At 41.4% G+C, this 21242-nt stretch overlaps 2 protein-coding genes across 3 annotated transcripts in view; both read right to left on the bottom strand.

Moving 5' to 3' along the window:
• The window catches only part of LOC115130645 (disks large homolog 3-like), a 123534-nt gene extending 116482 nt beyond the window's left edge, over positions 1-7052 (bottom strand). The window contains exons 1-2 of the mRNA XM_065019675.1: positions 6789-7052; positions 5879-6010 (exon numbers count right to left, since the gene is read on the bottom strand). Coding sequence (XP_064875747.1) covers positions 5879-6010; positions 6789-6804 — 148 coding nt within the window. The 5' untranslated portion in view covers positions 6805-7052. The remainder of the gene's footprint in view (positions 1-5878; positions 6011-6788) is intronic.
• A 1052-nt stretch (positions 7053-8104) lies between these two features.
• gdpd2 (glycerophosphodiester phosphodiesterase domain containing 2) lies at positions 8105-20969 on the bottom strand. 2 transcript variants are annotated; one of them, XM_029661984.2, is made up of 15 exons: positions 20736-20969; positions 17905-18208; positions 14422-14525; positions 14221-14314; positions 14081-14140; positions 13801-13899; positions 13322-13415; positions 12938-13083; positions 11572-11654; positions 11244-11403; positions 10864-11067; positions 10612-10760; positions 9578-9725; positions 9241-9323; positions 8105-8565 (listed from the first exon to the last, which is right to left on the bottom strand). In XM_029661984.2, exons 2-15 carry the CDS (start codon positions 17989-17991, stop codon positions 8493-8495), a joined length of 1584 nt encoding a protein of 527 aa, XP_029517844.1. In that variant the 5' UTR covers positions 17992-18208; positions 20736-20969; the 3' UTR covers positions 8105-8492. The 2 variants fall into 2 exon arrangements, with proteins under 2 accessions (XP_029517844.1, XP_029517846.1); XM_029661986.2 differs by having other exon boundaries at positions 20845-20969.
• Positions 20970-21242: the final 273 nt, after the last annotated feature.

Below are 21242 nucleotides of genomic sequence, written 5' to 3'. Positions count from 1 at the left end.
ACAGGGGGTGAGGATGACACGGCACGGCAGCCATGAGTTGTTTGTTTTTACATCTACATAACTCTACTCTACCATACCTCCAGCCCCAGCCTTTTGCTGCACATTCCTGCCCTGGGATCCAGACTCGTCTGTATGGAATGCTTGGAACCCTGATCCCCTTCACTGCAGCCCAACCTACTCTTTAGTATATCAGACCTAAACTGTTGGGATAGTCATACACCCCCTATGTATTTATTTGGACAGGGAAGCTAAAACTTATAATTTGGCGATATACTCCAGCATTTTGGATTTGAGATCAAATGTTTTACATGACAATAAGTCGGGCGCTGATGATGTGGATGTCAATTAAAGCAGCCCCCTGCACCTCTCTGATTCAGAGAGATTGGGTTAAATATGGTAGGCACATTTCAGCTGAATGCAATCAGTTGTACAACTGACTAGGTATCCCCCTTTCTCTTTCCCTTTACAAAATGTCCCCTTTTAAATGAGTGTAAATTCATACATATCGGTTTAACCATTTAGAAATGCACTTTATTTATCTAGTGCCCCCCATTTGAAGGTGTCATAAATATTTGTAAAAGTTAGTTTGTGGAATTTCTGTCCTTAAAGCGTTTGAGACAATCAGTTGTGTTGTGACAAGGTAGGGGTGGTATAAAGAAGATAGCCCTATTTGGGGGCACCGGTTAGTTGAGGTAATTGAGGTAATACGTATACGTAAGTAGAGTTAAAGTGACTATTCATAAATTATAAACAGAGAGTAGCAGCAGTGTAACAGAGGGGTCTGGGTAGCCATTTGATTAGCTGTTCAGGAGTTTTATGGCTTGGGGGTAGAAGCTGTTAAGAAGCCTTTTGGACTTAGACTGGACGCTCCAGTACCGCTTGCTGTGCGATAGCAGATAGAACAGCCAATGACTAGGTTGGCTGGAGTCTTTGACAATTTTTAGGGCCTTCCTCTGACACTGCCTGGTATAGAAGTCCTGGATGGTAGGAAGCTTGGCCCCAGTGATGTACTGGGCTGTACGCACCACCCTCTGTAGTGCCTTGCGGTCGGAGGCCGAGCAGTTGCCATACCAGGCAGTGATGCAACCAGTCAGGACGCTCTCTGTGGTGCAGCTGTAGAACCTTTTGAGGATCGGAGGAACCATGCCAAATATTTTCAGTCTCCTGAGGGGGAATATGCTTTTTCGTGCCCTCTTCACGACTGTCTTAGTGTGTTTGGAACATGATAGTTTGTTGGTGATGTGGACACCAAGGAACTTGAAGCTCTCAACCTGCTCCACTACTGCCCCCTCGATGAGAATGGGGGCGTGCTCGGTCCTCCTTTTCCTGTAGTCCACAATCACTCCTTTGTCTTGATCACGTTGAGGGAGAGGTTGTTGTCCTGGCACCACACGGCCAGGTCTCTGACCTCGTCCCTATAGGGTGTCTCGTATTTGTCGGTGATGAGGGCTACTACTGTTGTGTCATCGGCAAACTTGATGACGGTATTGGAGTTGTGGCAGACCATGCTGTCATGAGTGAACAGAGAGTACAGGAGGGGACTGAGCACCGTGTTGAGGATCAGCGTGGCGGATGTGTTGTTCCCTACCCTTACCACCTGGGGGCGGCCCGTCAGAAAGTCCAGGATCCAGTTACCGGGGAGGTGTTTAGTCCCAGGGGCCTTAACTTAGTGATGAGCTTTGAGGGCACTATGGTGTTGAATGCTGAGCTGTAGTCAATGAATAGCATTCTCACATAGGTGTTCCTTTCCAGGTAGGAAAGAGCCGTGTTGAGTGCAATAGAGATTGCGTAATTTGTGGTCTTTTGGGGCAGTATGCAAATTGGAGTGGGTCTAGGGTTTCTGGGATAATGGAACATTATCTGAACATTTCAAGAACTCGTGCAGACGCAAAAACCATCAAGCACTATGATGAAAATGGAAGACCCAGAGTTACCTCTGCTGCAGAGGACAAGTTCATTAGAGTTAACTGCACCTCAGATTGCAGCCCACATAAGTGCTTCATAGAGTTCAAGTAACAGACACATCTCAACATCAACTGTTCAGAGGAGACTGTGTGAATCAGGCCTTCATGGTTGAATTGCTGCAAAGAAACTACTACTAAAGGACACCAATAAGAAGAAGAGACTTGCTTGGACCAAGAAAGCAATGGACAATAGACCGGTGGAAATCTGTCCTTTGGTCTGATGAGACCAAATTTAAAATGTTTGGTCCCAAATGGCTGTGTGTTTGTGAGACGCTGAGTAGGTAAACTGATGATCTCCGCATGTGTGGTTCCCACCGTGAAGCATGGAGGAGGAAGTGTGATCGTTTGGGGGTTAAATTTGCTGATGACACTGTCAGTGATTTATTTAGAATTCAAGGCACACTTAACCAACATGGCTACCATAGCATTCTGCAGAGGTACGCCATCTCATCTGGTTTGCCCTCAGGCCAGACAAAATTTTCCCCCCAGAAAAGCGAGGCGAGCGAGCGAGCGAGGAAAAAAAAAAGAAGAAAAAAAAGTCATGAATTGGATAAGGAATAACAGTACTACCACAGTGTGCTAGACACTTGTGCAGGCTCTAGGCCTAACGTGAGCTTCAAGAGTCATATCTATATTCCATTCTAAAACCTACACTATTCTTCTTTAAAAGAATGCAGATGTTACAATGTTGTTATAACCATGAGGAATTCAACACAATGAGAGGTATAACTTGTGACAGGTTCTTTATTCCTGTTAAAAAAGTGCAATCCAATCTCGTAATTCAATGTGACGTATATATAGGGTAATAAAGTTGACTATTTATAACAAATTCTAATTCAAGAATGATTGACAAGAAATAATTGTAATAAAATTAAAATGTTGTATAATAATGAGTTCATTACCTGAGGATCTAAATGACGCCGAAGGAGATGGCTGGCTTTTTACGAGCTCTTAACTAATTCTGCTATTGTGTGTGTTTTTTCACGTTATTTGAAACTTATTTTGTACATAATGTTCTGCCACCGTCTCTTATGACTGAAAAGAGATTCTGGATATCAGGACAACTTACAATCATTGGATAACAAAATAGACAAGCTAAATAAGTGTCAACGAGTCGTGGCTGAACGATGACAGGGATAAAATACAGATGGCGGGGTTTACGCTGCACCGGCAAGATAGAACAGCTGCCTCCGGTAAGACAAGTGTGGCAGTCTGTGTATATTCATAAACAACAGCTGGTGCACAAAATCTAACATTAAGGAAGTCTCAAGGTTTGCTCGCCTGAGGTAGAGTATCTCATGATAAGCTGTAGACCACACTATTTACTGTCTATTTACCACCACAAACCGATGCTGGCACTAAGTCCGCACTCAATGAGCTATATAAGGCAATAAGCAAACAGGAAAACGCTCATCCAGAGGCGGTGCACCTAGTACTTACTACCTAGTAATACTTATTTTCCACCATAATGTGCAAATAAATTCATTAAAAATCCTACAATGTGATTTTCTGGATTTTTTTTTCTCATTTTGTCTGTCATAGTTGAAATGTACCTATGATGAAAATTACAGGCCTCTCATCTTTTTAAGTGAGAAAACTTGCACAATTGGTGGCTGACAAAATACTTTTTTGCCCCACTGTAAGTCTCCAGCTTCAGCGATTTTTGCAGTTCGTTCCAGTCATTGGCAGCAGAGAAGTTTCTTAAACTGTTTGAATCATGCCTGTGTAGAAGGCAAAACCCCAAGGACTAACCGTTCAGAATTTATTTTTGAGGTCTCTGTCTGTTCAAGGGGTTCTCATTGGGAAACTATATTTCTTTGGCACTTGTTTTCAGTTCTTACCGCTTCCACTGGATGTCACCAGTCTTTGTAATTTGGTTGAGGTTATTCCTTTGTGCAATGAAGAAGTACGGCCATCTTGGAAAAAGGTAACGCTCTTGAGAGTGCGCAAGACTTGAAAAGTAGCGTTAGTTTCCTCTCGTCCTCTATTGAAAACAGATAGACCAGTCTTCAATTTGATCGATTATTAATGTTTAAAAATACCTAAAGTTGTATTACAAAAAAAGTTTGAAATGTTTTGGCAAAGTTTACAGGCAACTTTTGAGATATTTTGTAGTGACGTTATGCAATTTGGAAGCTGTTTTTTTCTGGATCAAATGGACATTTTGGATATATGTGGACGGAATTAATCGAACAAAGGGACCAATTGTGCTGTTTATGGGACATATTGGAGTGCCAACAAAAGAAGCTTGTCAAAGGTAAGGCATGTTTTATATTTTATCTCTGCGTTTTGTGTAGCGCCTGCAGTGTTGAAATATGCTACTCTCTTTGTTTACTGTTGTGCTATCATCAGATAATAGCTTCTTATGCTTTCGCCGAAAAGCCTTTTTAAAATCTGACATGTTGGCTGGATTCACAACGAGTGTAGCTTTAATTTACTATCTTACATGTGTGATTTAATGAAAGTTTGATTTTTATGTAATTTTATTTTAATTTGCCGCATTTTCCCTGGCTTTTGGCCAAGTGGGACACAAGCGTCCCCTATACCGTAAAAAAATTCACTGTCTAAATACATACAGAGGGGAGTATGTGGTTTACAAAGTAATCTTTTGAATACTGGATACATTGACCAACTCAACTGTAAGACAGATAGAGCAACATATCTTGTATTGTCTGTGTTGTGATTAACATAATTTTCTAGTTAGACCACAGCAATAGTTTTGCTAATAGTACATTATCATCAATGTATTTGTTCAACTAGTTTGGACAGGCAGGCATCCACGTCTGGAGAGATCACTAATCAGGGTGGACAGCCTCCTCAGACTCCTCTTTTCTCTAGTCTTCAACCCTGCTCCATGGTCACCCATCCCCCATGGAGGCTCCAGAGCTCTGGGTAGAGCAGCAGTAGCGGCAAACCCACAGGCTAGCATCATTAAGGCATGGCCATGGTAATTAGAGGGGCCACTCAAGCATTGCTTAAATTGAACTCACTTGTCTCCTTTGCAGGGTAAAAAGACTGTGAAATGTAGCTTCACAGGAGCCCTTTTGGGGCCCTAACTGCTTATTAAGGTATCGTTGCAATACACTCAAGAGTTAGTTTAGGTCATTGTTCCAGTTAGGAAATGATAGATGTGGTGAGGTCAAGCACATTCATAGTATTGAAAAAGCTATTGTGGACTGGTAACATCCTCTTTTTACACCTCATACAGTAGTGTTTTGGCTGCTGTGAGTGAACCATATCTAATAATAACTATTTCTGTGAGATGATCCTGATCAAGTTAGGATGACATCCAACAGTGCAAATAAACGACTGAAAATATGTGTAACTCTATAACAAAGTAAAGAGGTTTGAACTGAGCTGTCTGATTGCCTGTGAGAGGGCTTTTGATCAGCCCCATAGATAGAGTACATTGTGTCATGGGCATGTTTAATAGGATTTAATAGGATACAGCAAACCTTTTGAGAGGCCACTGAAAGGCCTCTTTCATGGGACTTAATTGAGAAATGTTTAGGCTCAGTTAACTTCCCACACAAATTAATATAGCCTACATCCTGAAGCTTTGGCCAGAGGCAATAACAAGCCTATACCAAAAACAACTAGCGAGTCGCTAATTTTCTCATTAGAAAGATAATGAGCAGAGACATAAGTATAATAATAAAAATATCTTGATGAGTTTTGTTACTAAATACACTAATTGATTTAGAATATAGTGATTTGAAAAATAATTTGCTTGTATTGTTGTGGGGCTGGACTGAGACTTCCCACTGGGCACACACTAGTTGAATCAACGTTGTTTCCACGTCATTTCAATATAATGACTTGAACCAACATGGAATAGACGTCTGTGCCCTGTGGGTTCATTATTCATAATAATAATAGTGAAAGCCTCAATATGTGTATTTTCTGTGTCTTACCTAATAGTGCATGAAAGAGTTGGCTGCCGAAGATGGTGGAGACCTTCCCCACACTGGCCTTCAGGGCCTGTTCCTCTGGACTGGTCAGACTGTCCTGGTACTGTCTCAGCAGACCCACTGCCCTCTCGGTGTCTGACAACAGGGATGCTTCAAGTTAACACCCTCACCAAGACAGTCGTTGTGATGAAATGTTAAGAAACTGATCAGATGTGATGTGCACATGACCATTTTGGTCCTTGAAACAAGTGGCAATATTATTCTACCATAGCATAAAACAAGCCTAAATGCATGCTAGGAAAAGCCTCAAATTATGGTTTTATCGGGCACACTCATGTCATAGGCTATTGTACAATTGTCAGGCTCAAAGCACAAGGATAGAGTTGGTGCATAGTTTTGTTCATTGTTGAAGAGTTTCTCTAACTGTTGGTACTGCTATGGGCAGGGAAAGGGAGTAGTAGTCTTAAGTATAGAATGCATGCGCGTGCACAGCTGTCTACCGAAACCAGGTGGGAGGTGTAGCGTAATTAACAGCCTTGTGATGTGCCTCACTCGCTTTACTACAACTACCTACATGTTATTATGAGTAAACTAAACTACTTCCCTTACCATCGCAGTGTGAAAGTGCTCCATGACAGTATATATGAATTCATGGAAACATACTTCCTGTTTTCATGCCTCTTCCAAAAATGTACAAGCTAACGTTAATTCATTCGATTCTGGCTTGATAGTTGGCAACAAAGTGAGAGAGAAAAACACGGATACGTCGCTGCAATTTTCTGCTTGTCAATACTTTTCGGCTATGACAGCGAATAAACCCAAATGTTCTAAAAACTGTATCGAATAAACGTTTGCGATAGTTTAAAACTTGTACACAAACAAAACATTTACGAAAACGTATGTAGACACTTACCATATTTGTGGACCATGATGTAAAGAACAATATTCTGAGGACAACTATTCGAGGCAAGCCGAAAACGAACGAAACAAACCAGAAGAAAGATTTAACAGAGTTGATGTTTGTACCCCGTTATTCTCCCCACAATTAGGTTAATCCCGCATTTTTCAATTTTACTACCGAAACAGACACTCCCAAATTCGCACAACACTGAACTGTTACTGTAGCGGCAGCAGCTGTAATCCATTTTGCACGAGACGGGTCCGCAAGTTCTGTTGAAAAGTGAAAGTGTTTCTGGGTCACCCTCGGTACCCTCGATTCATTATCTGATAACTGTAGATGGGTATGTAATCCGTCGATGGGGATCTATAAACAGAAAATTCGTAATTAAATTTGTTTTTGTTTTTTGGGGGATACTTTTGCTAAACTTAAATCATAATTATCACCATCATCATCGTTGAAAAATATTTATACAATATTGTCGAAAAACAATTCCCTTTAGATCTTTTCATATAGCCAACTAAAAATATTCAATAATTTGACACTTCGAATTTGACCGTCTCACAAAAAGTGGTTACACCTGCCATCTAGTGGTTGTAGAAGATCATTTCATATTTCCAAGGAGCCGCACCTTTAGCGATTGAACACATTCCAAGGTGTTACTGCATATTTTTTTATGCAGAGAATTCACACAGATACATAACTCATCATAAAACGTTTATTTCATTAACACATACGTCAAATCTGGATTGGAAAATCTCTCCTTCAGAATGTAACCCTAAGTGCAATGCAAATAGTGCTGACATTTATCAGCAACATCAATAGTTTCCAAATAAGATTAAACTTGATGTGTAGAGTGAACCGGTTATTTATTTTAACAAATAAAGTGTTACACAAATATATTTTCTGTAAGAATATACTCTTTACAACTTGTAAACAACTTGTTCATAAATTCTCATGACGAATGTAAAATGTTTGCCTGGCTACCCAAACTCCTTGCATCTGGCCAACCGGTGCGCCATGACCATAGATGTTAGTTTCTTCTTTGCAATGACTCTGGATCCGAGTACCTCCATGACAATGTCTATAATGGCAAAAACATTCTAATCGTTCCCTGAATCTGATGGGTTGGGCCTGGGCCAGAGCCAGAGCCAGAACACACGTGGGTAAAGCTGAGGTTTGAAAATCAATCATTGGCTTTGCTACTGATTGGTTAGAGATGATCCAATTGCTGATTACTTTGTTTTGTACAACACCTCTTATTAAGACATCACCTCAAACGAGTTCAATAATGGCAGTCAGACGAAAGTATGTAGAGAACAACAGAGCAGCGGAATAATTCAGTTTATTTATTTATTTAACTAGGCAAGTCAGTTAAGAACAAATTCTTATTTACAATGACGGCCTAGGAACAGTGGGTTAACTGCCTTGTTCAGAGGCAGAATGACAGATTTTTACCTTGTCAGCTCGGGGATTGGGTCTAGCAACCTTTCGGTTACTGGCCCAACGCTCTAACCACTAGGCTACCTGCCACCCAAGTTTGAGTCGTCAGGCAAGTGAAATGTACTCTATGTATGTGATCCACCATTTTTTTGAAATACTGTCATTTAAATGGCCCGAATTCCTTCCTGATTCAAGGCTTAACCATTCAGCAAGTATATTATTGGGGGGGGGGGGGGTGTCTGGATCCAGGCTGTTCTGTTTCAGGCTTCAATCAAACTATTCAGAGGGTAAGAAGAGGGACAATTCTCTCTGATTCCAGCCGGAAAATCCTTTCTTTGCTTCTCTTTCCCTGCGGAGATAATCACACACAAAATAATTATTCCACTTCGTCATCTGTATCATCATCATCTGTATATCGTAAGGCGGCGCACAATTGGCCCAGCGTAGTCGGTTAGGGTTCAGCCGGGGTAGGCCGTCATTGTAAATAAGAATTTGTTCTTAACTGACTTGCCTAGTTAAATAAAGGTTAAATAACGCATTCAAAAGATTATCTTTATATGATGCCCTTGTACATCCTAGTTTATGTGACCTTAAGGACAAACACAGCAGTTGTTATCTTTGCATGTCATTAAGGCAACCACTACACTACAGATTAAATGATTTAAACCATCAAGTCAAGAATGACATGTATTACGGTAAGAGAGCGTGACATAATATATCAGTCCCATATCAAAGTTAACAATAGCAATCTTAAAGATTCAGGATACATAGATAACAACTATCTTAGTAGTTAGTACCGTACATAATTACTGTAAACATTGATTTTAAAAAAAGGGCAATCAATTTGAATTGTTCCATATTGATTATATTGATCAATTGCAATGTCTACTAGCAAAACCCACCTGTGGCATGACTCAGAAAGCATCATTTCCAAAGAATAAGAGTAAAGTGAAACAAATCAGGTAATCAAATGACATACACTGCTTCCATTGTCTTTTACAAACAATGGTAGTGTTCTACTCACCTCTGTAAAATGAACAGTGTGACCATTATGAGCAATGACCCCAGGTCCACTGTGATCCATATCATTCTGTATCTATCAGGTCTCTGAAACACATACACACCTAGTAGGTACATTCATATGACTCATAGATCGCGCACAAGATTAAAAACACAGCATTGAACAACAAAATGTAAAGTTCAATGCTACACATAGATATCATAATATATGCTAGCTAATGTTCAAACACAACATTGACTTTGTGAGAATTACAATGTCAGGGTGGGGTGATCGGGTTGACTTTTGAAGAGGGAGTGTCTATGGAAGAGTGAAGAAGAGAGGTTTGATGTGAGTCCCTCACCATTGTCCAGTCAGGCTGGGTCATGTCCTGTAGGAGGGAGCAGGCGTTGGTGGTCACAGAGTTGGCCCCCGAGCACCACAGCAGAGAGAAGAGCCACGGTTCATTCACCACCCACAGGTTCACTGACACATTCCTGCTCCGAAGCTCCCTGGCACACAGAAACACACAAAAACACAAATTTAGTAGGTAATTCAAAGATTAGTTGAAAAAGCTCAGCTCACACAGAGCTACTTCAGCAAACATGACAATTCTCAAAGACTACTGTCACATCCTGACCATAGAAAGCCTTTATTTTCTATGGTAGAGTAGGTCAGGGCATGACTAGGGGTTTAGTCTAGTTTATATTTTCTTTGTGGGGTTCTAGTTAGTTTTTTCTATGTTGGTGTTTTAGTATGATTCCCAATTAGAGGCAGCTGGCTATCGTTGTCTCTAATTGGGGATCATACTTAATTAAGTAGCATTTTTTTCCACCTGTGTGTTATGGGATATTGTTTTGAGTTGGTGCACGTAGCATTCTCTGTAGTTACGGTTCATTGTTAGTATGTTGTTTATTTGTTTTTGTGTTTATTTAGTTTCACTTAATTTGAATGATAATGTGGAACTCAACATTCGCTGCGCCTTGGTCCGACATTTATTACGACAAATGTGACAACTACAGACAGGAGTGATCAATCATAACATGTCATACTATTAAAGCACACATCATGTCTGTTCAGACAACATTTTTCCACCATCTTCGTTTCACTAAACCAACAGAAATTATCATCCCATGGGAAAGTTTCACTACTGGGCTCTCAGCCATTAAAAAACACCTGGGTGAAAACATGATATGAGTCTCATTCTTCACTGAAGCAGCGTGTGTCTACAACAATGCCAGTTCTTTGTCTCAGCACACCAACACTTTTCATTGTGACACTATTGTTTGCCCTGCAGCAGTCAGTCAGCACAGGAAGAGTAGAATGTGGTTCTGGAATTAAGGTTTATTTGTCTACAGCTCTGAGAAAAGCGAGGGCGCTTTGAAGGAGGCTACTCACCAAATCTCTGTGGCACTCAACGCACTGTATTTGACATTCAGATGGTCTCCTCTGTCAAGGTCCATTTCAGACACATCGTTGTAGACCTGTATGAACCCTGGTGCGACCTCCCTCACATCCACCCTGTGTTTGGGGGGAAGCCAGAGGATCTAGAGAGAGAAACAACAAAAAACACTGTCATACAACTGTAATAAGACTAACTACACAGGACAGGAATGATAAAGCAGTGATACTGATAGACATTCTACTCACCAGGTCTTGGGGGATGCCAGATTTGAGGATGGTGTTCACGGTGTCGATAGTGTCATTGTTGTCATCATTTTTTAGGTCAAAGATGACAGAGGTATTATGAGTCTTGGCTAGGTCCAGCAACTGCAGAAGGGAGGGAACACTCTGGTTCCCAGCTGTCTTCTTCTCCTGCTCTGAGAGCTGGGAGACTGAGCAGAACGGATCCGTCTGAAAGGAAGACATCCATAGTATGGATGTCATTATGTCAATGAGTTGGTAGAGTTCAAATCGTAATCAAAATGTAAAGGATCTACAGTATATAAGGAATTTTCAAGTAGACCTTCTGAAATTATTTCCAACTACAACATACAAGGGAGGCTTGTGAAATTGGATATCACCCTTACCTTCAGGAACCAATCACCAGCGTTTAATTCCTGTAGCTCCTCCCAGGTGAGGTTTGTGCTGTGGTTGAAGTCTTTCCCAGGGAACTTATGTAGAACATCTGTAGTCCTCCTCAGGAAATGGCTTCCGTGGTCATGCATCAGGTAAGGAACTCTGTCCTTACTGGGGAAGGAAGAAATGTCAATAAACTGCGTCTCTGAAAAGCGCTATATAAATCCCACGTGTTATTATTATTAAACTGAAAACAATTTCAAACAGCAGTGCACGTTTGATCCTTCACAACTCTGCAACGTCTATGTAAAGACGAAGCAGCCTTAGTCCCCCGGGTACCTGAGCTGCACGTCCGTCTCAAAGGCGATCACGTGGCACCCCACACTCCTCCTGAACGACATCAGGGTGTTCTCTGGGGTTAGCTGGACACAGAGAGAGGACAGATGTGTGAGAAACACTCCTGTACTAAATACAGATGGCACAGCTCAGCTGAGTGGGCCTATGGTGGAGATAGTAGAGAAGAGTGGAGCAACATAATAGTGGCAGAGCAACATGCCATGTGGGGCCCTCAACATGACTGGACAGCAATGTTCCCTCAAAAGAAATTCAGCACTGAGCAAATTTCAGGTCTGCTGAACCGCAAACTTGAACTTTGTCAAATTCTGTACAACTTCCGGCGCGCTTTACGGTGAACACTGAGGCTGAACCCACTTTAACTTACAGTTTTAACAGTGGCCAAGTAGGCTACTGTGGCTATTTGATCATAATGTCGGCCTACCAGAACAGCCTACCATAACAAATTATGAAGAAAAATGCTTCCCATAACATTTTAACATGGAAATAGCTGTTCTATCATTCAGCCAGCAGTAGCAACCAATGTGTGGTGTGCAATGCCTATACATTCCATGAGACTTTTGGAAAGAAAAACATGCAGGCTTGACATCAAACTGTTTATCCACTTGTTCTTCATACCATCATTACAGAGAATCGGACAAATTATGCTACACTCTGCCTATTGACTACTTAGCTTATTCAAGATTGTCTCAAAATACAATGTCTACTGAAATAGAAGCCTACTCCAATGCACTCTTTCTACAAGAAAATATCTTGCAGTTAGTTTTGCATACTAAATCGTGCATAGTTCGTTGTGTTTCGGTATGTTACATTGAAATTGGCAAATGTTGGGTTGATTCGATCACAATTCCCACAGTAGAGCGAAACATTGATAGTGTTAACTAAAGGGGTTAACTGTAGAAAGTTGAGCGAAGTTCAATCTCGTGCTTCTTTGTGCAGGCTCACATTTCTTCTGCACGGCAGTCGGATGGAGTTTAGAGGGAATGTCGAGTTCAAGCCCTCTGATATACTGGCAAGTGATGGAAATAGGGGGATATGTGCTCAGTGCAATGTAAACACTAATCCTAAAGTCATTTGGTTATACTGTATCTACACTATATGATGATTTATCCGTTAGCCTACTGAATCATAAGGTAGGATTATGGAATTTATGACAACAGTAAAATGTTAACACATAAGCCACTTTTGGATGATGGTCTTGTAGCTATGTAATAAAGCCTTATCCACTGTATGAGTAAGGTAGTCAATCAACTTTCGGTACTTTGTGTTTTCCAGCTTAGACCTTTAATATTGAGGCAATATAACTAATGTAGGGTATGAGAAATAGACTGAGCAGGATGCACTTCCTCACCATTGGTGCTCCGCGATGACCAATGAGGGCAGGTTTAGGGGGCAGCTGTTTCTCCTCCACCAGACAAGGGGATTGGATGAGGAGGGGGCTGAGGAAGATTGCCACCGACACGCCAGCAAACACTACCATGATGAGGATCTTAGAGGCTGGGGACACAAACAGACACAGGTTAACAAATGAAACAGTCATACTTGAACTATTGTTGTGAATAGAGAAAGGCAAGGAAAGAAGACGCTGCATTTAGTCAACTGAATTAGTTCATACAGCTGGTATAATCATTAATTTTACATTACATTTACGCTTTAGTCATTTAGCAGACATATTATTGATGTCATGGTGAGTGTTTGTGTATTTCTATTAGAGGAGTTCAGTATCAGCACTGACCTATTCTGCGGGTCCTTTGGAAACATTGGAACACCAGGCAGCTTACCAAGGTCAGGGCTCCAACCCCTCCCATCTGTAGGAATGGAGCCGTGGCCTGAGGGAGATTAATGTTTACATACCAAAGATCTGACCCCAAACGCATTTATTCTTTTTTATTTAACCTTTATTTAACTAGGCAAGTCAGTAAAGAACAAAGTCTTATTTACAATGACTGGCTAGGAACAGTGGGTTAACTGCCTTGTTCTGGGGCAGAACCACCGATATTTACCTTGTCAGCTCGGGGATTTGATTGAGCAACCTTTCAGTTACTGCCTCAATGCTCTGACCACTAGGCTACCTGCCGCCCCAAAAACTGCTTCACATCTCACTATAGCTCTAACATTCTCACCGCCGCGCGCACACCCACAACCACCCACCCACCCACCCACACACACACCTAAAAGACGGTTCCATGCTGCAATACTTTAGCCTTACTATACCTGTAGTGACAAGAGAACAGTGTGCCACTCTTTTTTCCACTGTAGGCTTATTCCAGTGGTGCCCAGGGCGATGAAGACCACACCTAAAAACAGGAACAACTGTGCAGAGCAAACCACAAGACAACACAATGCAATCAATACAGATCATACCTAGGTTAGTTAATATTGTTAATCATCTATGCTATTATCATTCATGTTATGCAACCTAGCAATATAGCTGGATGCTTCTTGTAACATGTGCAGAGGGAAACATTCCAGGAACACATCATTTTCCTAATACCTTGTGTAGACAGTGTAAGTCCAAAGGCTCTTTCAAGGCAAGTTGGACTAGTGCAAATACCTGCAATTAAACAGCCATTACAACACAGCTAATGTAAACTACATAAATACATTGATAGGTATATGAATTGTCTCCCTCACCAGTAGCAGGATGCAGTAGATGGTCAGTACGGCAGCGATAACGATCAGCACCATGAACCAGTTCACCCACAGTTTAAGAATGGAAAAGGCCTTCCTGGTAGGGGACAAAAGAGGGTAGAAGATCACAGGGTCTGTCAATGTATGTGTGTGTGTGTGCGTGCGTGCGTGTGCGTGTGTCCGAAGCTATATGACCAAGCTCACCAGTTGACATCCTCACGGTCATTGAAAGCCATCAGACAGACGTACATCCAGAACAGAGTGAGCAGGGACACAGCGGTAAGGACCGACAACCAGCAGCAGGAGCACTATAGCAAGGAGAGTTCATCATTACTGCTGGAACTCTAAACCTGTTCAAGTTTTTACTCACTTTGGAAGAACTCATTGATTACTAAACTTGTTTGTCAGGAAAACACTTACCTTCCAGGATACAATTAAAAGTGTGTGTACAGGTTGTTTCGACAGTCAGAAACTGTACGCAGAACTTAATCCAATTAATTAGATTTATCTCCGGGGTACAGGTGAAAATAATCATATACAGAGGGCATTCGGAAAGTATTCAGACCCATTGACTTTTTCCATATTTTGCTACGTTACAGCCTTATTCTAAAATTGATTAAATCGTTTTTTTCCGTCATCAATCTACACACAATACCCCATAATGACAGAGCAAAAACAGGATTTTAGAAATCTTTGCACATTTATATAAAATAAAATAAACTGAAATATCACATTTACATAAGTACTCAGACCCTTTACTCAGTACTTTGTTGAAGCACCTTTGGCAGAGATTACATCCTAAATTCTTCTTGGGTAGGACACTACAAGCTCGGCACACCCGTATTTCAGCATTCTTCTCTGCTGGTCCTCTCAAGCTGTGTCAGGTTGGATGGGGAGCGTCACTGCAAAGCTACTTTCAGGTCTGTCCAGAGATTTTCGATTGGGTTCAAGGCTGGGCTCTGGCTGGGCCACTCAAGGACATTCAGAGACTTTTCCCAAAGCAACTCCTACCTTGTCTGTGTGCTTAGAGTCATTGTCCTGCTGGAAGATGAACCTTCACCCCAGTCTGAGGTCCTGAGTGCTCTAGAGCAGGTTTTCATCAAGGATCTCTCTGTACTTTGCTCAGTTCATCTTTCCCCCAATCCTGCCAAGTCTCCTAGTCCCTGCCACTGAAAAACATCCCCACAGCATGATGCTGCCACCACCATGCTTCACTGTAGGGATGGTGCCATGTTTCCTCCAGACATGACGCTTGGCATTCAGGCCAAAGAGTTCAATCTTGGTTTCATCAGCCAGAGAATCTTTTTCTCATGGTCTGAGAGTCCGTTAGGTGCCTTTTGGGAAACTACAAGCGGGCTGTCATCTGCCTTTTATTGAGGATTGCCTTCCGTCTGGCCATTCTACCATAAATGGCTGATTGTTGGAGTGCTGCAGAGATGGTTGTCCTTCTGGAAGGTACACCCATCTCCACAGAGGATCTTTGGAGCTCTGTCAGAGTGACCATCGGGTTCTTGGTGACCTCCCTGACCAAGGCCCTTCTTCCCCGATTGCTCAGTTTGGCCAGGCGGCCAGCTCTAGGAAGAGTCTTGGTGGTTCTAAACTTCTTCCATTTAAGAATGATGGAGGCCACTGTGTTCTTGGGGACGTTCAATGCTGCAGAAATGTTTTGTTACCCTTCCCCAGATCTGTGCCTCGACACAATCCTGTCTCAGAGCTCTACGGACAATTCCTTTTACCTCATGGCAATTCCCTCGATCTCATTTTCTCTGACATGCACTGTCAACTGTGGGACCTTATATAGACAGGTGTGTGCCTTGCCAAATCATGTCCAATCAATTGAGTTTACCACAGTGGACTACAATCAAGTTGTAGAAACATCTCAAGGATGATCAATGTAAACAGGATGCACCTGAGCTCAATTTCAAGTCTCTTAGCAAGGGGTCTGAATAAGTAAATAAGGTATATCTGTCTTTTTTATTTTTAATACATTTTTGCTTTGTCATTATGGGGTATTGTGTGTAGATTGATGAGGAAATGTTTTTATTTAATCCATTTTAGAACAAGGCTGTAATTTAACAAAATGTGGAAAAGGGGAAGGGGTCTGAATACTTTCCGAATGCAAATGTAATATGTTAAAAAAAAATTATCTGAAATACCTGATTTCCATAAGTATTCAGACCCTTTGCTATGAGACTCGACGTTCCCCAGAGGGCTCAGGAACTCAGACTGGGGCAAAGGTTCACCGTCCAACAGGACAACGACCCTAAGCACACAGCCGAGACAGCGCAGGAGAGGATTAAGGACAAGTCTCTGAATGTCCTTGAGTGGCCCAGCCAAAGCCTGGACTTGAACCAGATCGACCATCTCTGGAGAGACCTGAAAATAGCTGTGCAGCGACGCTCCCCATCCAACCTGACAGAGCTTGAGAGGATCTGCAGAGAAGAATGGGAGAAACTCCCCAAAAACAGGTGTGCGAAGCTTGAAGAGTCATACCCAAGAAGACTCAAGGCTGTAATCGCAGCCAAAGGTTGTTCAACAAAGTACTGAATAAAGTGTCTGAATACTTATGGCAATGTGATATTTCAGTTTTTAATTTTTAATACATTTGCAAAACTTTCTAAAAACCTGTTTTTGCTTTGTCATTATGGGGTATTGTGTGTAGGTTGATGATGGGGGGGAACGATTTAATACATTTTAGAATAAGGCTGTAACGTAACAAAATATGGTCAAAGTCAAGGGGTCTGAATTCTTTCAGAATGCACTGTATATATAACCCCTAGTTATGGTTTAGAAGTACATCTTCTAAGTTTTCTTAGCTGGTCGACCCAAAAAGTGTGTTTTTGTGTTTGTGATTGGGTGAGTGTGTGTTTATGTACACTGTATATGTGGTATTTCTAAGGGGCTCAGCTTCCTCTGGGATGTTTGAGTCATGAGGCCCTCCAACGCCTCTTCATGTTTGGTTTCACCTGCTGTTCCATTCCACCACACTTAGGGGGAATCAATACAGTCATCAAACACACCAGCATCCACCATTCAACCAACCTCAATTGTGTCCGAACAGAAACCCCCCTCCCCTTGGACACTAATGGTTTGTCCCCTTTGTAATCCTGTCCCAGATCACCTTTTACCCAGCCTGTGAGTTCAGTTCAGCAATTAGTCCTAGCACATATTCACATGCTCTAATATGTACCACAATCTCCCTCCTCCCAATTATCCTGCTCTTATTTACGCAACAGGTCTGAATGAATGGATGCCTCTCCAATAACATCCATCCACATCTCACATGCCTAGGAATGGAGGCTTCCGATTATACACCCACAGTGAGTTTATAAAGGGGAAACATCCTCATGTATCCACTGAATGCTGTCCAATGGAATGTTAGTGACTGCTGTTGCTGGATGGTGATGACGATGAGGATGACGTAGGTGATGACATAGATGATGATGATGATGACGATGATTATCATTACAACACATACCAAAGCCATTTTAACATTTACATGTAGGCCTGACTCACCTGGGAGAACTCACTAAAACAACTACATGGAATTACAGTATATAAACCAAAGTTGAGGATAAGGATGGTAATGTATGAGAAGTTAGTACCAAAAATGTTAATCATCTTAATGTATGTTCTATAGCTATATTCTACACAAAAATCTAAATCTGGGTCCACAACAGTACTCACTTTTCGTTTCCTCTCACTGGGCTGCCTCCAGTTGCAGCTATACATTACCCTGCAGCATTTTCGGCCACAGCTGTCCTCAGACATCATCACCTCCCCTCCTCATTTACTATCAACTATTAGGATATCCTGTCCAGAGGAGTGTGGATCCTGTCGGTCCTGTTGTGTAGTTATTTGATCCTCTCAGCCTTGAGGGGCTGGATAGAGTGGTGGGGGGGACAACACTCCTGGAGAACACCTTGTCTGGCAGCTCTGTATGTGAGGAGAGGGGCTCTGCTCTGCAGTGGACTGACTCACCACTCTAAACCTACACAGTGTAGGAGGAGAGAGAAAAAAGAGTGAGGGGAAAAACAGGGAATATCTGTGAGTATTAGGGCCATCCCTGTTCAATAACTTCCTGAATAGAAATTCTAAGTTGGGGAGCTGCTGACAATGGCCAACCCTGTGGGGTTCTGTGAGTACCACGGAGAGGCCTGAGAGTGAAGTCCCACCATAAGACACTCAGTTCTGTGGGAGTAGGGAGGGAGAGGAAGATGGAGGAGGGGGCTCGTCAGCAGGGGGTTGCAGTGCAGAGATGTACAGACTTCAACCGGGGGATTAGCTCGGGGGACTGGCGACCTGTTTTTATGAAACCAAAGATGTTAAGCCTTCACAATATTGAAATATTACTCTACAAAGAGAGCTAAAGATGGATGAGGGAGGTGAGGGAAGAATATTCAGTGAACAGGCTGGGGCAGATACATGTAAACCTGCTACCCCCTTATTCTCTTCACTGGGGTGATGATATTGAATTAGGGCACGGTGCCCAGTGCCCACATAACAAAAACAAAATAAAAAAACACATGAAAAATTTAAAAGAGTTCTACCACATTGTAAACCAAATTGACATTAGACCATCTACTGATCCATTTCGGGAAAGTCTGACAAGTCTTTTTTAAAGCATGAGTTGTTAATTCATCAAGTTAGAACACTCGTTGAGCTTTCCTTGAAAATGAATAACTATTAGCCGATTGTAAAAACAAGCCAAATGTTCTTGGTCAGTTATTATATTTGTTTGGGATTTTCGCCATTAATATGTATCAGATAATCAAATGTATACTGTTGGTCAAGGGCTGAGGTGTGTTAAGCAAACTTCAGACCTGACACATTTTGTTTGAATAGGTATTTTGTCCACAAGTCCGTAATCCAAAATAAGTATTTAAGAAAAAGAAAGAAAAAGTCAACATTTATAGAGAGGGGCCAGTATGAAATAGTGTGAAGGTATTTTGTGCTGAGGAAAAGCCCTTCTCTAAAAATCAGGTTTGATTGAGGAGAACCATATGATCACAGGAACAGGTCAACAATGGGAAAGAAGTGAAAGTCAAGAGAAATCTGAGCAGGAAACCAGATCATTTGCCATTGTAATGTAAGTTGTCTATGCCTACACATCTACAGAATGTAGGCACAGAAGTGAATTTCAGGATGCTTGGTGGAAACCTCCTTTAAACCTACCACTTCTTGGCCAGGGCTCCCTTGAAAAAGAGACTGTCAGCTGCTACAGAATCACACAGTCTCCACGGTATGTCATAATACAATACAACAGTGAATAATCAGTGTGTTCTCGGTCCTTGTACCTCCAGTCTGGCGTCAATCACTATCAACAGATTTGAGGAACAATCCATAACATTCAGTATCAAGTCTAGTGACCATCACTGAATGCCACAAACAGATCACTTGAAATTATGTTTATTACAGAAAATCCCCAAATGCTTAACATTGTGTTGATCACACTAAACTAAATATGAACTTTAGTGATCTTAAATGTCCCCATTACAAGAATAATAAATAAATGCATGGAATAAAAAACATCTGACAATCTACAGGGAGAGTGTTCCGATAAGCATGGGCCTAAAAAACAATAAATATTTGTTAGAAGAAACATCTCTGTTTCTGAAACAATTGTATAAGGCAGCATTTAATCTTAACAATAGTAATGTGAAGGCCAAGACAAACTCGGCAGTGTTGCGAGTGTGAGAAGGCATGATTCACAACTTGGCACACATCAAGCACTGGGACTTGGCAAAAAATGTACATAGCATATCAATGTTTGTTGGATAGATGAGGGTAGGCACAGGTAGTCAGGTATTCAACACGGTATTAAGGAAGGGTTACTGATCAGAACAGATAAGGTGAAAAAAAACAACATTTTGAGCCAAGATTCCAACATGTTTATCACCTACCTTTCTAAATAGAACTTTGAAATGGAATCATGCATGCCCTTTTTCCCTTCAACATTTATCATGTTGTAATGATCCATAAGATCCTGGGCATGACAATAGATGTTATGTTTTGAGAGTTGTCATCACATTAAGCAATAATGACTTTCTCAAACTATGGTGGTGAGAAGGTTGAGACATATACGAGTTTGTCAAGTCAAGCAGTGATTGAATGAGGGTAGGAGGCATGAGTTGAGGTGTTCAGAGGCTTGACCAGTGCAGTACAAGATTTGACTTTAAACACTACACAGGTAGACAAAAGAGATACGAATGAATTTTGACTTTAAAATGAGGAAATAGAATGAAATGTCTCACAATTTATTGTAACAATGCCCTGTTACCACATTTAAGTCCAAAGTATTGTATCTACAATTACAGGGCATTTCACATGTTCTCCTCATTTGACCAAAGTTTAAAAACAACTTACCATTGAGCATGAATAACTATCTCTGTTCAAACTCAGTGTTTAACCTGGTCAATCAATTTAGTTGAAATATGTAGATATATTAATCAATTTGAGTTAATTTGACAACGCATGAAAATACAATTGGCTAGTAAAAGGAGTGAGGTGCATCATACCTTGAGATAATATAATGTGTGCGTCTCTCTTGTAGTGTTGCAACACTGTAACAGCCAGTGATATTCTGTTCATCAACTTTTTCTAGTCCAGTCCACTATATTTCGTTACCTCTTTTCTGTGTCTGTTGTTCTGTCATCCACTCCCGTTCTTTGTGGAAATCCGTGCCCGGAATGTAAATGAATCATAATGAATGGGCGCAAGTTTCTAAAGTAGTAATGGGAGGGGTACGTGGAGGAAGGCAAGTCGCCTGAACGCACGTAACCTGCAATTGCAGATAAATGCTTTGAGCGCATTTTTTAATAGTATAGGTAAAGTAGAATGTACATGTCTAGGGGTAGCGGCAGATACGTTTTTCACATTGCCTAAATAAATGGACAGTTTATATATGGATAGTCCTATAATATGGATAGTTCACCCAAATTACAAAACGACACATCGACAGGATTTGTTGGTTTCCTTACCCTGTAAAGCAGTTCATGGACAAGGTGAGACAACAATTCATGCTT

Source organism: Oncorhynchus nerka, linkage group LG6 (assembly GCF_034236695.1).
Source record: "Oncorhynchus nerka isolate Pitt River linkage group LG6, Oner_Uvic_2.0, whole genome shotgun sequence".
Taxonomy (NCBI): Eukaryota; Metazoa; Chordata; class Actinopteri; order Salmoniformes; family Salmonidae; genus Oncorhynchus; species Oncorhynchus nerka.
Note: the sequence above shows the minus strand (reverse complement) of the source record. Positions and strands in the feature narration are given on the sequence as shown.